General features: G+C 45.9%; 1 protein-coding gene across 1 annotated transcript; it reads left to right on the plus strand.

Annotated features, from left to right (window-relative positions):
* The first annotated feature begins 1,173 nt into the window (after positions 1-1,173).
* On the plus strand, positions 1,174-16,092 carry CENPN (centromere protein N). The gene is given in 14 exon segments (XM_049787440.1): positions 1,174-1,344; positions 3,337-3,382; positions 5,092-5,151; positions 6,266-6,345; positions 7,136-7,157; positions 7,160-7,239; positions 7,241-7,311; positions 7,359-7,386; positions 9,341-9,379; positions 9,381-9,443; positions 11,539-11,561; positions 13,168-13,312; positions 15,688-15,814; positions 15,991-16,092. Coding segments are annotated over 14 exon segments (1,038 nt in total). The 3' UTR covers positions 16,074-16,092.
* The last annotated feature ends 540 nt before the right edge of the window (positions 16,093-16,632 follow it).

The following is a 16,632-nucleotide window of genomic DNA, read 5'->3' on the forward strand; positions in this document are numbered from 1 at the left end:
ATGCAAGACAAACGCCCTACCTCCATGCTATCTCTCTGAACCCAGAATTTGGGGTTTTACCTTTGTAATTGCGACTTGCGTGGTGCTGTAGTTCTTTCACGCAGTAGATCGTGTCTTGCTGCACCTCCGGAGCAGCGTTGAGCAAAGGGAAAGTTACTTCCAAGTTAGTTTGATTGTTTTTGGGTTTTTTGGGCCACACCTGGCAGTACTCAGGGACTATTCCTGTCTCTGAGCTCAGAAATCTTACCTGGAAGGCTTGGGAAAACTATATGGGATGCTGGGGATCAAACCCGGGTTCGTCCCAGGTTGTCTGCGTGCAAGGCAAACGCCCTACCGTTGTACTATGACTCTGGCCCTTCTTCAAGTTCTTTTTGCCGGCGTTGCTGTGATGTCTACAAGTCACAGTTGGGTCTTGAGGCCGGAGCGACAGTACAACAAGTACTTGGCCTTGCATGCGGCCGACCAGCTTCGATCTCTGGCATCCCATATTGTTCGTCCTCAGAGTAAGGAGCAACAAACACCAGAAGTAATTCCTGAGTGCAGCACCAGGAGTAACGCCTGAGCAAGGCCAGATGTGGACCCAAAACAAACCAAAAAAGGTGTCTATTCCCCCTGCCTAAAAATGTACAAGGCAGGCTTCTGAATTGAATGATTTGTCTCATGAATCAGTAAAAAAAAAAAAATTGCATTATTCATGTATCCTTGCCATTCAAAGATTAAGAGTACTACCTTAGCCAATAAAAGGAAAGAATGCGGAGCCAGAGTGATAGCACAGCAGTAGGGCGTTTGCCTTGCACGCATCCAATCTAGAAAGGACCTTGGTTCAATCCCCCTTGCATCCCATATGATCCACGGAACAACAAGCAATTTCTGAGCGCATAGCCAGGAGGAGTAACCCCTAAGCATTACAGGGTGTGGCTCAAAGAGCAAAAAAATAAAAATAAAAAAGAAGGAGGAAAGAACACTAAGTTTGAAGGTCTCTGAATATACTGCGGAGGAAGAAAATAGAACATTATTTGCAGAATGCCTACAGAAAGAAAATTAATATTTGACTTACAAATCAATATCCTGGCTAAAATCTGTTGCTGAAAAACTCACCAGTAAGATAAACTTTTATATTTGCCTAATAATTTGATAGTGCTGTTTTATCTTTTCCTTCTTAGTGCCAAAAAGATGGATGAAACTGTTGCCGAATTTATCAAGAGGACCCTCTTGAAAAGCCCCATTATTGAAATGATGCCTGTCCTAAGAGCCTGGGATTTTTTACCTGAAAATGAACTACAGTCGGTAAACTTCAAGCAGAGGAAGGAATTGCTTGTTCAAGACTTGGTTCTGCTTTGTGAGGTAATGCTAGTTTTGGCAAAACTCCCCTAGAACCACTAAGCTTTTCTTTGTCCTTTTCCTGGTCCGATTTCCTGCTATGTGAGGCAGCTGCAAGCCTGTGTGACAATGACAGCCAGCATCATTGGAGAAGAAACCAATCTTTAATTGACTTTTTCAGTTTACAGAGCATGCTTACAAGTCAGTAAGAGGAAAAGGAAATAATACCAGGGGAGGAAAAAAGGAAAAAAAAATAATCAATACAAGATAAATGAGCTGCTTTTTGTTTATTCCTTATTCCTTTTCCATTTTTTACTTTATTGATTTTTAACAAAATCATACAAAAGAATAATTTAGGGGCTGGAGAATCAGTGCAGTGGGCAGGGCACTTGCCTTCTACATGGCCGACCTAGTTTCGATTCTGGGAACCCCATATGGTCTCTTGAGCTCCACCAGGATCAAACCCTGAGCACAGAGCCAGGAGTAAATCCTAAGCACAACCAGGTATGGTCCAAAAAACTAAATAAGAAAATAAAATCATGGGGCCAGAGCTATAACACAAAGGGTAGGGGCTGGAGAGATAGCATGAAGGTAAGGCATTTGCCTTGCGTGCAAAAGGTCGGTGGTTCGAATCCCGGCATCCTATATGTTCCCCTCCTGTCAGGAACAATTTCTGAGCATAGAGTCATAAGTAACCCCTGAGCGCTTGGGTGTGACCAAAAACAAAAAAGAAACATACAGAGGGTAAGGTATTTACTTTGTATATGTGTAACCCAGGTTTGATTCCCTAGGCTCCATCAGGAGTAATCCTGGAGCACAGAGCCAGAAATAAACCCTGAAAGCTTCTGCTGTAGCCCCAAAGCAAAGACCCCTTAAATGGCACATTAGTTTTAAAGTGACTGTTGTGGAAACCACTCCCGCATATCACTGGGATGGAACCCATGACTCACATCGGCAAGGCACATGCTTCACCATGTGATCTCTATGCAGACTCCCACTGTTCTTTGGAATAAGCAGTTTCATATATGTAGTCTGAACTCAGTAAAGCTGATTGAAGACAAAACAAGGCCTGAGGGAGGGGCCGGAATGATAGCACAGCAGAGAGGATGTTTGCCTTGCATGCAGCTGACCCAAGTTTGATCCCTGGCATCCCATAGGGTCCCCAACCCTACCACAAATAATTTCTGAGCACAGAGCCAGGAGTAACTCCTGAGTGCTGCTGGGTGTGCCCCCCTCAAAAAAAACTTAAAAAGGAGTCCAGAGGAAAAGCATAAGTCACTGGCACAACCAAATACAGCCCCAGATCTTTAAGCTGGGAATAGTCATTAAGTGCTACCAGGTGTGTTAGGGCCAGAGAAATCCCCAACATGTTTTCCATATGGTCCCCTGACTCCAGAGTGATTCCTGAGCATCACAGGATGTGACCTAAAATCCAACAAATTAAAAAAAAATTTTTTAATAAATAGAATCCAACAAATAGGGACCAGAGAGATAGCACAGCAGCAGGGCGTTTGCCTTACATGTGCTGACCCAGCATCCAAACGGTCCCTCAAGCCTGCTAGGAGCGATTTCTGAGTACAAAGCCAGGAGTAACCCCTGAGCGACACCAGGTGTGTCACCCCCCCCCAAAAAAAAAAAAAAGAAAAAAGAAAAGACATTACTCCTAGCAAGCTCAGGAGATAATATGAGATGCCAGGGATTGAACCCGAGTCGGCAATCCCCTGTGCTATCACTCTGGCCCCTCAAAAAAATTTTTTAACAAAGTAAAAAGTGACAAGCAAATATGGTGGGTTTGGGGGAGAGCAGTTATGAGTGCTGGAGCCCGGATTCAGTGTTTCATGGACTGGAAGAGTCTCCAGCAAAGCTTTGTGTGGGTCTTTAGTCCATCCAAACAAACCAAGAATGTGGGGCTGGAGTGATTAAAGAAAAAGAACCAAGAATGTGCAGTAAATGGGCTAGAGGGCAGACCCGAATCCCTGAGCTCCCATTTGCTTACGAATCACTCTTTTCTTTCAGGAGAATCGGGCAAAGCTCCAAGATGCCGCCCTTCTAGACCTGACTTGTAAGTCCTGGCGACTCAGTTTCCCTCTAGAAGCACTCCAGTGGAGCCACAGGGCTGCCTGTGCAATGTGCCTGGCACAGGTTCAGACTCCACCCACTCCTCTCATTTGTGGGTCCCACCTTGATGTGATCCCACCAGTTCCTGTGAAAGGGGGGTGCTCTCTAATTCTACACTTCGTTCTTTTCTCACGAATTTGTTCCTTCCCCTCTTTTGTCTTTTTCTTCCTTGCTGTTCTGGCATCCTTCTCTTTCCTGGGGTGTCTACTTTTCTCCAAGAAGGCAGCACTGGCTAGGGCCAGGCCCTAAGCCCAGGCTAGCCAGCGATTGTGACATTTCATTGTGACATTCATCAGAGGACAGTTGTCATCTGTTTCCCTACCTGTTGTTTTCCTCTATCTTTGCTTTATTTTTTTTTTTCTTTTGGGTCACAACCAGCAATATGTTGGGACCATGCAGTGCAGGGATTGAACCCAGGGCTTTCCCATTCAAAGCCTGCACATCTGCATTAGAGCCAGCTCACCAGCTATCTAATATGTCACTTCATCAGGAACTTTTTTATGATATTTATTGGAGTCATTCAAATAAGCACATTTTAGTTACTACTGCCACGACCACCTGAGAGGGAGAGATCAACTTGAAGGCCATGTCAGTTTGGACACTTAGAACCAACAACGAACTAAAAAGAAGCTAAAATGCTTTGGATGCCATTTCTTGACCAAGTCCCTTCTGGCCTGAATTACAACAGCTTTAAAAACCTCACCACATTATCCCAGAGCTGTTAGACTGCAGAGATGCTGCTTAATCTGGCCCGTTCACCAGCAGGCAGAGCTATAAATTCTAGCCCAAGGTTCTAGCAGCTGGGGAGATGAGCCAAGATTAGGGTCTACTGTGAGGACAGGTCAGATCTTTAGGGATGGGTAGGAATGAGGGCAGGTGCCTGGGGAGCTTGCACCCTGGGCTGCGCCACCTTTCAGAAGTGATGGTTTAACAGGGGTCTCAAACTCCATTTACCTGAGGGCCGCAGGAGGGAAAGTCGGGGTGGATCCTTGAGTGCAAAGTCATAGTAAGCCTTGAACATTGGGGGGTGTGACCCAAACAACTAAAACAAAACAAAAAACAAAAAAAGATTCCTCTAGGGCAGGACCACAAAAATGTTGTACAGAGGGCCGTGAGCTTGAGACCCCTGATTTAGAAGGAACCAGAATGGGGGTCCACAACCACTAGAAAGAGGAGGGAGACCCCCAGGACACACAGTACCTGGCAGTTGAGGGGTTTCCATGAGTGATCAGAAGCCTTAGGAGGGACTAGAACGATGGCTCAACAGGGAGAGCATTTACCATGCATGCAGCCAACCTGGGTTTGATCTCCAGCATCTCCATATAGTCTGCTGAGCCTGCCAAGAGTGATGCCTGAGCACAGAGCCAGGAGTAACTCCTCAGCACCACCGGGAGGGGGACCCCAAAAACAAAATAAAACAAAAAAACCAGAAGCCTTAGGAAACTTATATGAGTCACTCCTTTTGGTTTAGTTTATATTATCTGTAGTCAGTTTAATTCATGTCAGAAGTATGTGCTGATTTCTAAATCTAGTGTCTGATTTGTGAATTACTGTGATTTTTTTCCTACTTGGTTGTTGAAAACACCTATTTAAAATAATAGTACTTGAGTGTTCTGCAATGAAATAGTGATAAGCTCCTTCTCCTTTTTTTAGATACTCAATTTCATCAACATCAGAAATTCTGGGATGTTTTACAGATGAGTAGATTACCAGGTAATGTTTCTCCTCTTTTCTTTATATCCCTGTGTTTTTTTGGGGGATGGGGGTGGGGGGAGGGTTTATCTGTCGATGTTTAAGGCTTACTCATGGCTCTGCACAAGTAATTGCATTGCTTGGAGGACCAAATAGTGTGCTAGGGTTCAAACTCAGGTTGAACAACATCATGGTAAGTGCCCTACTATCTCTCCAGTCCCATGTTTTCCTTTGTTTGCTTGTTTTGTTTGGGGGCCATACCCTGCAACGTCAAAGGGTACTTCCTGGCTCTGCATCAGGAATCACTACTGACAGGCTCAGGACTGAATGAGATGCCAGGGATTGAACCCGGGTCAGCAGCATGCAAGGCAAATGCCCTCCCCATTGTGCTATTGCTCCGGCCTTGCATGCTTTCTGTTCTTAATGAAAACTCGTATATTTGATATTTTCTAAATTTTATTTATTTACTTATTTATGTGTTTTGGGGCTCCAGCCAGCAAGCAATGCTTAGGGTCATTCTAGAGGACTTTGGCGACCCTCTGGGGTGCCTGAGATTGAACCTGAGTCAGCTATATGCAAGGCCCTATCCACTCTACTATCCCTCCTATTCCTATATTTTTCAGTTTGAAAATGAGCAGCAGAGTGTTTATCATAATTTTTCTCCATGTGACATGAAGAACAGCAGCATGTTCTTTTTTTTTTTTGCTTTTTTTGGGCCACACCCGTTTGATGCTCAGGAGTTACTCCTGGCTTGGGGGGCCCATATGGGACGCCGGGAGATCTAACCGAGGTCCCTCCTATGCTAGTGCTTGCAAGGGCAGACACCTTACCTCTGGCGCCACCTCTCTGGCCCCAGCATGTTCTTCTTAAATCTCTTCCTACAGGGGAACCATTGCCTCATTGATGGGAAAAGAGGAACAGATCTGGGGGCTCTGACTGTGGGACTGTGTCTGCAGCTGCCTGCAAATTCAGGAAAGGGCCTGGTTGGGCCAGTCGGGATCTGGGCAGGACATGAGTTGTGTGTTTGGAGCCGCACACACACAATCGCTTCTCTGGGTCCCTGTGGATGCACTTAATGAAGACATGGAGGCACCCTTGGCCTCTCCAGGTTTTCCTTTTCACTTCATTTTACCAGGTGAAGATGCTGATGACCTCTTTGATGTGGAACAATTCAAACGATCATTTAAGAAAATTCTCCAGAGAGCGTTAAGAAACGTGAGCATGATATGGACCTGAATTTCCTGTAATTAGGGTCCCTGCCTGTGGCACCTGAGAGGACTACATCTCCCTTGACAGGCCTTGAGCTGCACGTCTCCATAGTCCACATTATTCTCTGACCACCAGGGACCAGATGGAATCGGCCAGAACTTTCCTTTGATCTGTTTCTCACACACGCAGGAAATCAGTCACTAGGAAATTTTGCTGTCACTCAATTGACTGTAGATTTTTGCCTTTTATTTTTAATCTGAAATAATTTCTAAGGACCTCTTTGATTTTCCCAGAGCACATAAATATTTCCCCATTATTCCCCCCACAGCACTGAAATGCAAAGTAGTAGAAGCCCACCAGCTCTGTCTGAGCAAGACCCCCCACGATAGTCTCCCTCAAAGGTACCTATTCAGCCTGTGCTGCAGTGGGATATTTGGAGCCACACCTGGCAGTGTTTATGGCTTATCCCTGACTCTATGTCTTGGGAACACTCCTGGTGGGCTATTGAACCATATGGGGGTGCAAGAGATCTAACATAGGTGGGTTACATGCAAAGCCTACATCCTCCCCTCTGGAACATCAATATTCTTTCTTTTTTTTTTGGGGGGGGGGGGTTTGGGCCACACCTGGCGTTGCTCAGGGGTTACTCCTGGCTGTCTGCTCAGAAATAGCTCCTGGCAGGCACGGGGGGACCATATGGGACACCGGGATTCGAACCAACCACCTTTGGTTCTGGATCGGCTGCTTGCAAGGCAAACACTGCTGTGCTATCTCTCCGGGCCCCAATCTTCTTAAGGTGACTGTCAGCTTCAGGACGACAAGGAGAATGCGGTGTGGATTCGAATTGCCTGGGGAACACAGTACCGGAGGCCAAACCAGTACAAGCCAACTTTTGTGGTCTTACCACCCGCAGACATGCTACGCCTTCGTTTCTTTCTCCCGACTCAAGAGCAACAGTCCTCTACTGGCCAGGTAAGGAGCCTGTTCCTGGAAGCTTGACAAGTTGTCCTGTCGGAAAGGCCTCAGTTTAAACTGCCTCACAAGCATGTGACCTAAAGCATCTCCTGTCATTCCTCTCACCACCTCTCCTTTGCTGGAGTGATCAAGCCCCACACTCTCTACTTATGGTGCTCAAACCTGTTTGTTTATGGCTGTAGAGGTCAGCCGCCTGCAGGCTGGTGTGGGGGTCAGAACCAAAGCTCTACCACTGAGCCATTAGGGCTGTGCACATGATGCAGGTCTCTTTATTTAATGGGATACAGGTGTTTCGGATTCATTGGGAACTCTCTGCTATTTGCTTTTTAGCTAGAAGCAGTGTGCACCACCTGTATAAAATTCAAAACCAACCTAGGGCCAGAGTGATAGTTTAATAGGAAGGGGCATTTGCCTTACACACAGCTGAACCGAGTTCAATCCCCAGCATCCGTATGATCCCCTACCTACCAAGAGTGATCCCGAGTACAGAGCCAAGAAATAATCCTTGAACACTGCCAGGTATGGCCCAAAAATGCGCGCGCGTGCACACACACACACATGTTTCAAAATTTCTAAAAGTCCCTAAAGCCTTTTTCCAATACCCTGTTTTTTGAACTAGTCCATTTGCCTATGACAACATATACATATATACAGCAGCGGCGTAGTATGTTGTGTCTGTAACTTACTTTACTATTTTAATGGAACCTTAGAGCCCTCTTGTATCATGACAGCTTTTAATATTTCTTGGGAAGAGAGGCTGGAGCAGTAGCGCTAGAGGTAAGGCGTCTGCCTTGCAAGTTTAGCCTAGGACGGACCAAGGTTCCATCCCTCGGTGTCTCATATGGTCCCCCAAGCCAGGAGCAATTTCTTGAGCACCATAGCCAAGAGTAACCCCTGAGCGTCAATGGGTATGGCCCCCCAAAAAATAAGTAAGTAAATAAATAAATAAATATTCCTTGGGTAGAAGGAAAGCATTTAAGGGTTTGATTATACCTTGCAGTTATCAGGGATTACTTCAGGCAGGATTTGGGGAATTGAATCCAAGTTGGACAGCATGCAAGACAAGCACCTTTTCTGCTCTGCTTTCTGGCCCTAGAGAGCTTCACTGAGCATCCTTGAACATAAGATCAAGCCTCCATTCAGAGTTTTCCTCTGGCTGCTTCTGACTTTTAAGCAACAGGCTCCAAGCCCATGAGTCAGAGCTAGATTGGCCTGTGGCTGTGCCCCTTTCTATATACAGAGGTACAAAGGTGCAGGCATGGGCTCCTGACACTCAGTGCCTGCTCCCAAGTCATATGTGGCTCTGTTGCCATTGGTGTTCTTGGCTATTTACTTAGCCAAGATTTCTCCTGCTTCTGGTTTCCACTTCTCCCACCCGTGCCCAGTCTGCCCTCTCTACCTTCTTGGGCTCTTCCTCCCTATTACAGAAGGACCTTCTTCCTATAGCCAGATGGGCCCACCCTGCCATGATTCAGGTCAACATGACTCACTAAAATAACATCCATTTTAGTTGTATGTCTAAAGACAAACTTCCTCTACTCCCTAGTTTTGGTCTGTGTCTTACCTTTCTAGTTCAGAGGATATTACTCCTCTCCTCAGTTACATTCAGTTACATTTTCCCTGCACAGTTTCTGCTGTGCATGATGGAATCACTGTGGCAGTAGATGGTGACTCTGTCCAGCCAGGGGATCACCCCAAGCTGCATTGGGAGAACCATACACTTGGGTCAGTCTGTGCAAGGCAGGTGCATTACCCACCATTCTATCTCTTCAGCCCCCTAGAATTCCCAGCTTTAAATGGAATCACTTTTCCAAGAGTAGTCATGAATATGAAGACCTTTCATCCTGTCATTTATGAGACAATGTCTTGTGTGCAGTGTATTTATTTTGGACACTGAGGTTGGATTTTTCCTGAATCACCTTCCCCTGGTTAAGTGGGAACTGGGGTCCTCAGTTCCTGACTTTGCTTTGTCCGTGATCCTAAACCGGAGACAGTGGCCTTCACCTCACTGCTTTTTTATTTCAAGGCCCTGCTTGTTGCTACCAAACACCATGAGATTGTAAAGATTGGACCTTCGGAGCAGATACCTGGACTCACTCAAGTCCATCGTTTTTAAGAAATACAATCAGGTACGTCCCACTTCGCACTGTGGCACGATGGGCAGGCACTGTTCCCTCCCATTGTTGTGGCTTGTGGAGACTCCAGTCAGTCAGTTACTGTGAAAGGAAGCAAAGCAGCTTTTTATTCCCTGTAACTGCCTTTTTCTACTCAGTAGTCACTGGAATCTGTATGATAGAGCCTCCGATACCACTTCAGCCAGTCCCTAAGAATGCTTGTCCCCAGAGTAAGTTGATGCCGTCTTTTGAAGCTAATCAGATTGCTTTGCAGAGAGAAGTGGACTCATGGTTCATTCCACCAGCCAGGCTGGTGACAGTGGAGGGTTTGGAGGGCTGGAAAGGAGACACAAAAGAGGAAGCCTTCCTGTGGAGCCACAGTGGATAAGTGGGTGGAAATTACTGAACTGCCTTGTGTCCGTCTAATAACTTAGGTGGCTCTGACCATCCTCCCAGGTTCTGGGTGGTGAACTTCTCATGGGCCAAGACTCACGAAGCTGGATTGGAAAGGCTCCATGTTGTCCCTTCAGTCCTGAGAGAGATTGTGTTTATGTCTTTCCATCACTTCTCCATAGAACAAAAGTGATGGCTCTCTGCCGACCACTCTCGGAGGGACTCAGACATTCAGAAATTGCCATGATGACTTCCTCCCATAGCAAGTCTCTCCCTCACCACCCTGCCAGAGCCAACAGAAGGGGCCCTGCACTGCCAGGGCCTTGCAGGCAAAAACTCTGACAAGATACTTAAAGTCTTTTTAATAATGGAGCTGGTGGGGTGGGGGAGGGGAAAAAAAATAATAGTGCCACACAGGGCCTATGACAAAAACCTAGGCCAGGAGAGGGAGAAAGACAGAGAGCTGGGTTTGGGAGCAAGGTACGGTCAGATTGAGGGCCAGGTAAAAGGAACAGGTCTATAAGTTAAAAGATAAATAGTCCAAAAGGATACAACTGTAGGTCTGTTGAAATCAGGGGAGAAAAGCTGTAGCTTTTCTTTTATAGCTCCAGCCAGCCATAATAGTTGATTAAGGTCTTTCTTAAAGCCTTTTATGGCTGCTGCTGGGGTAATACAGTAATGGAGAACAAGGCCCACCAAACTATATGTGAGTCTTTTGGTTTGTTTGGGGGCCCACACTCTAGCAGTTCACAGAGCTTACTCCTGGCTCTCAGTAGTAAGAATCACTCAGGAATACCCTCTGGCAGTGCTCAGAGGGGGCATAGGAGATGCTGGAGATTGTACCCCGGTTCAGGCACATACACAGCAAGTAGCTACCAACTATTCTGTTGTATTCCTAGGCCAATCTAGCTTTGGATATTTTATTATTAAATAATAGTTCACAGAGCCGGAGCAATAGCACAGTGGGTATGGGTGTTTGCCTTGCATGCGATGACCTGGCATCCTATATGGTTTCCTGAGCCTGCCAGAAGTAACTTCTGAATGCAGAGCCAGGAGTAACCCCTGAGCACCACCCGAGTGTGGCTCAAAAACAAACCAACACAAAATAATAGTTCAGGGGGAAGGGTTTGGAGCAGTGCCGTCAGTAGACTAAAAGTTACTTTTCTAGGGATCTGAGGTGCTGCCTTGTATGCAGTCAGCGTGGATTCACACACATCCTTCTATACCCCATATAGTGCCCTGAGACAATCAAGAGAAAAAGTGAGCCCCTGAGCATTGCTGGGTGTGATCCAAAATCTCTAAATGAGGTTGCAGGATCTCAGTGCAATTGTTGCCCTGAGGCCCCCCGCCAGCGACCCTATGTTCCCTCTCACCTATAGACCCATTCCCGTATCAGCAGGAGCATGGAGCAGCCCAGACAGAAAAACGCACATTGTGGGGCCAGAGTGATAGCATAGTGGGAAGGAGGTTTGCCTCGCATGGTGGCCAATCCAGTGTTCAATCCCTAGCATCTGGTATCCTGAGCCTGCCAGGAGTAATCCCTGAGCACTGCTGGGTGTGGTCCAAAAAGCAAAAAAAGAAAAAAGGCACATTGTCACTACTTACCTGGAGCAAAGCTCCTGGCCTGCGTGTAAGCTTCACACTTCACACCTATTCTGCACGCTGCTCCTTTTTCCTACTATTTCTCACTTTTACTTTTTTTTTTTCTTTCTCTTAGACCTTTGAAACTCACGACTCACCGTCAGGCTCAACAAGAAAGAAGCCTAAATATAATGAGTATGTGTTTTTTTTTGAGCTAAAAACTGAAATTCAGAAGGGCATTCCTTGGTTTTTAGTTTTAGGGGGGAAGTTTTTGTTTGTGTCCCCCAAACCCTTCGGTGCTCAGTTCACTCCCAGTAGTGTTGGGGGTTGAATTGCGTCTTCTGACTGCAAAGCATGTTCCCAGCTTGTTTGGGGTCTTAGTTCTCTTGGTTCTAGGAATTGACCCAGGACTGGGGGCCACAACATGGGCAAAGCTTGCCCTCTGCCACTGAGTTCCAGTTAAGACCTGGATATATTTGCTCCATTTGGTACTTACTCTTGACTTTGCACTCAGATATCACTCCTGGCAGGGCTTCAGGGGACCTAATGGGGTGCCAGGGATCAAACCTGGGTTGGCCACATGTAAACCAACATTCTTCATCTGTATTATCTCTCTGGCCCCAAAGTTATATCTTATTTTTTTATTTCAGTTTTTTAAATACATGCTTTTCTAATTCACTGAAAAGCAAGACAGAAAAAATTTTTTTGATTTTGTTTTTAGGTCACACCTGGTGGTACTTAGGGCTTACTCCTAGATCTGTGGTCAGGAATTACTCCTGGCGGGTTCAGGGACCATATGGGATGCTGGGATTCAAGCCTGGGTTGGCCGTGTACAGGGCAAACACCCTGCCCACACTGCTATTCGCTCTAGACCTAGCAGAAAAACATTGACGTTAATAACACTTATCTCTATGAGTTTTGAATTGTGAGTGATATTTAGCTTCTATTTTTTTTAAGGAAGTTGGGTTTTGGGGGCCACACCTAGCAGTGTTGGGGTTACTCTTGGCTCTGTGCTTAGAGCTCACTCTTAGTAGTGCTCAGAATCAGGCAGGTCCAGGGATGTTTCCCATTCCTCTTCCACACAAATTGAGCCTTTCTCTCTTGGTAGCACCCATAGTTTCCTGGTTTTTTTGTTTGTTTGGTTGGTTGGTTTGGTTTTTGGGGGGTTTTTTCCAGTTAGTTCATACTTTGTAACTTTCTTTTGGGTAAATATGGGTTGGATTTGGTGCTACACCAGTACTTAGAGGCTGTTTCTGGCCCTGTACTCAGGAGCACTCAGAGACCATAATATCCATTAAAACTCTCTGCCTAAGTGACCGAAATCAAGAGAAGAAAAAAAACCCGTTAAAAGATTAGGAATGAGATAAAGTGACTAAGAATGAAATATAGGGTGCTGGAGTGATGGCAACAGCAATAGGGGTGTTTGCCTTGCACACAAATGACCCATGGGTGGACCTAGGTTCTATCCCTAGCATCTCATATGGTGCCCTAGAGCATGCCAGGAGCAACCCCTGAGCACTGCTGGGTATGGCCCCCACCCAAAAAAGGAATGAAATACATCTCTAAAATTTGTTTCCTTTAAATCAGGGGTCTCAAACTCCATTACCTGGGGGCCGAAGAGGCAAAGTCGGGGTGATCCTTGAGTGCAAAGTCAGTAGTAAGCCTTGAACATTGGGGGGGTGTGACCCCAAACAACTAAAACAAAACAAAACGAAAAAAAGATTCCTCTAGGGCAGTGCCACAAAATGTTGTACGAAGGGCCGAGTTTTGAGACCCCTGCTAAATCTTTGATTTATAGTGGATTCAAGATCACTCATGAAAACATAATTGAAAAAGAGAGAGTCCAAAGAGTAACTGAAGAAACTTTTGGGAATTATCCTCAACCAGACTGGAAATTTGCCCAGTATAAGGTAAGTCTCTGCTAGAAACACTACTGTAAGTATTTAGCATCTTATTTTCAGTTTTGGGGCTATACCTAGCTGTACTTGGGTTATTTCTGGCAGGTCAAGGGGACCATATGGGATACCAGGATCAAATCCAAGTCAGCCACATGCAAGGCAAAAATGCCCTACCCAATGTGCTATCATTTTGACCCCTGACATCAATTTTTGTTTTTTTTTGTTTTGTTTTGAGGTCGCACCCAGTGGCGCTCAGGGGTTACTCGTGGCTCTGAGCTCAGAAGTCATTCCTGGCAGACTCGAGGAACCATATGGGATGCCATGATTCCAAACCAGGGACCATCCTGTGTTGGCAGTGTGCAAGGCCTTACCACTGTGCTATTGCTCCGGCCCCTATATCAACATTTTTTAAATAGGGAACAGTCCTAACAAATCGTTTCTTTTCTATGTATCACTTGAATTTTGTAGAATAAGTTTATGAAAATAGATGAACTTTGTCATAATATTTCTTTTTTTCTTTGTTTTTTTTTTTTGTTTGTTTGTTTGTTTGGGGGCCACACCCGGTAGTGCTCAGGGGTTGCTCCTGACTCTTTGCTCAGAAATCGCTCTAGGCAGGCTTGGGGGACCATATGGGATGCCGGGAATCAAACCCAGTCCTGTCCCTGGTCGGCCACATGCAAGGCAAATGTCCTACCGCTGTGCTATCACTCCAATCTTTTGTGTTGTTTATGTATTGTGTGTTTGGTTTTGGTTTTTGGGGCCACACTCAGCAGCACTCAGGATGGGCCAGAGATGAACCCAGGTCAACCTCGTACAAGGCAAATACCAACTACTGTGATATCGCTTCAGCAACCGAAGTTTTATTTTTAGGAAGGATAGATATTTGGGGACTTTTGGTTCTTCTAGGGTTTTTTGTTTAGTTTTGTTTGGGGAGGGGGGGGGCTATAATCTTTCCTCCTACATGACAAAGTTAGCTTGCTAGTGACTCTGAAGGCAAGACTTTTTTGTGTGTGTGTGTATGGCTATTTGGACCACACCCAGTGATGCTCAGGGGTTACTCCTGGCTATAGGCTCAGGAAATCACTCACCCCAGTCTGTCCTGGGGTCAGCCACATGCAAGGCAAACGCCTTGCTGTGCTACCACGGCTCCAGCCCAAGGCAATGACATTTTTACATTGAAATGACATTACAAAAGGAGGCTCCTTTTGGTTCAGATGCAAGGTGAATACCAAGTAAAGGTGTCTGGAAGTACGTAAGACAATCACAAGCTTGGTGTTTCCTGTGGGGTTTCTTTTTTTTTTTTTTTTTTTTTTTTTGGTTTTGGGGCCACACCCGTTTGATGCTCAGCGGGGTTACTCCTGGCTATGCGCTCAGAAATCGCCCCTGGCTTGGGGGGACCATATGGGATGCCGGGGGATGGAACTGCGGTCCGTCCTACGCTAGCCCTTGCAAGGCAGACACCTTACCTCTAGCGCCACCTTCCCGGCCCCTCCTGTGGGGTTTCTTTTTTGTTTTTGTTTTTTTGTTTTTGTTTTTGTTTTTTCGCTTTGGTTTTAGTTTTTGGGTCACACCCAGCGTTTGCTCAGGGGTTACTCCTGGCTGTCTGCTCAGAAATAGCTCCTGGCAGGCACGGGGGGACCATATGGGACACCAGGATTCGAACCCCAACCACCTTTGGTCCTGGATCGGCTGCTTGCAAGGCAAACGCCGATGTGCTATCTCTCCAGGCCCCTGTGGGGTTTCTTTTTTTTTTGGGTCACACACTGGTGACGCTCAGGGGTTACTCCTGGCTATGCGCTCAGAAGTCGCTCCTGGCTTGGGGGACCATATGGGACGCCGGGGGATCGAACCGTGGTCCGTCCTAGGCTAGCGCAGGTAAGGCAGGCACCTTACCTCTAGCGCCACCGCCCCGACCCCTCTGTGGGGTTTCTTTAAAAGACACTGGGTGCCCCCCTCCCTTAGCAAAGTAAATGGTTCCCACCCCCACAGTATTTCCTCTATTTCTGATAAGAATTCAAGGTCTGTCTGGGGGCCGGAGAGATAGCACAGCAGTAGGAAATTTGCTTTGCATGCAAATGTTTGAATCCCATATGGTCTCCCAAGCCTGCCAGGAGCGATTTCTGAGTGCAGAGCCAGGAGTAACCCCTGAGCATCGCTTGAGTGTAACCCAAAAACCAGAAAAAAAAAATTCAAGGTTCTGAGTCAGAGTCATAGCACAGCAGCTGCACGTGGCCAACCCAGGTTTGAACCCCAGCATCCCTGAGTATGTGTGTGGCCCTAATAATAGACCAAATAAAAGAACTCACAGAATGCATTGTTGCCTGATTCCCTTTGTATTTTGCCATTTCGAATAATTTCTTCACTCACAATTTACAAATCTATTACAGCTTGAAACCAAGTTCAAAAGCCAGTTAAGTGGAAGCATCTTAGCTGAGAGAGAAGAACCCCTCCGATGCCTAGTCAAGTTCTCTAGCCCGAATCTTCTAGAAGCATTGAAATCCTTAGCACCTGCAGGTAAGCGTGTCATCTAAGACTGAAGAATTTAACAGCACATCATGTTCTCTTTGCTAAGGACCTTTCTCAGGTGGTCTGCTCTCTCTCTTCCTGCCCTCCTTGACATTTATAAAGTGACTCATGTCTATGCTCTTTGGTAATTTGCATTTTCTTCTTTCTTTTTCTTTCAATTTCAGGTATTGCAGATGCCCCACTTTCACCATTGCTCACTTGCATATCCAGTAAAGGAAGGAATTATTTTAAAATTAAAGATAAATAAGCTGCGTAGTATCTGATCAGCCCACAGTCTCTTGGCTATATTTATTGCATGCACTTTCAAAGACCAGCTGGGACGCTTCATCTGCAAACCTGTGTTTTGGGAGCTCCTCACATTCACAATTTAGAAACGTTCAAATAACTCTCGGGACTGGTTCTGCCCTCCCCCATATTGGGGCCTCTTACCAGCCAGAAGAGAGAAGATTCTAGACGGGATCTTAAGTATGTGAAGGAGCAGAGACAGGAAGGTAGCCCCAGCCATGGAGGCCAGGTGTCCCTTGATCCTGCTCCTATCTTCTCTGGAAAAGTCTGATGCAGTTCTGCAGCCTTCCAGGAATTTTCCCTCAAGCCTTAGAGGGTCACAGAAAGAAGCACCAAGAAACTAAGCTCAACCACAAACTTCCCCAGAGGATCATAACATTGGCTCGTTCAATGGTGTTATAAATATGGTACTTGGCACAATCTTATATGAACTTATATAACAAACTTCCCACTACTGTATACATATTTATGAATAAAGATTTTAGAACTAGTATATCAGTTAATATTTCAGTGATCATGGG

Source organism: Suncus etruscus, chromosome 14, assembly GCF_024139225.1.
Source record: "Suncus etruscus isolate mSunEtr1 chromosome 14, mSunEtr1.pri.cur, whole genome shotgun sequence".
NCBI lineage: Eukaryota > Metazoa > Chordata > Mammalia > Eulipotyphla > Soricidae > Suncus > Suncus etruscus.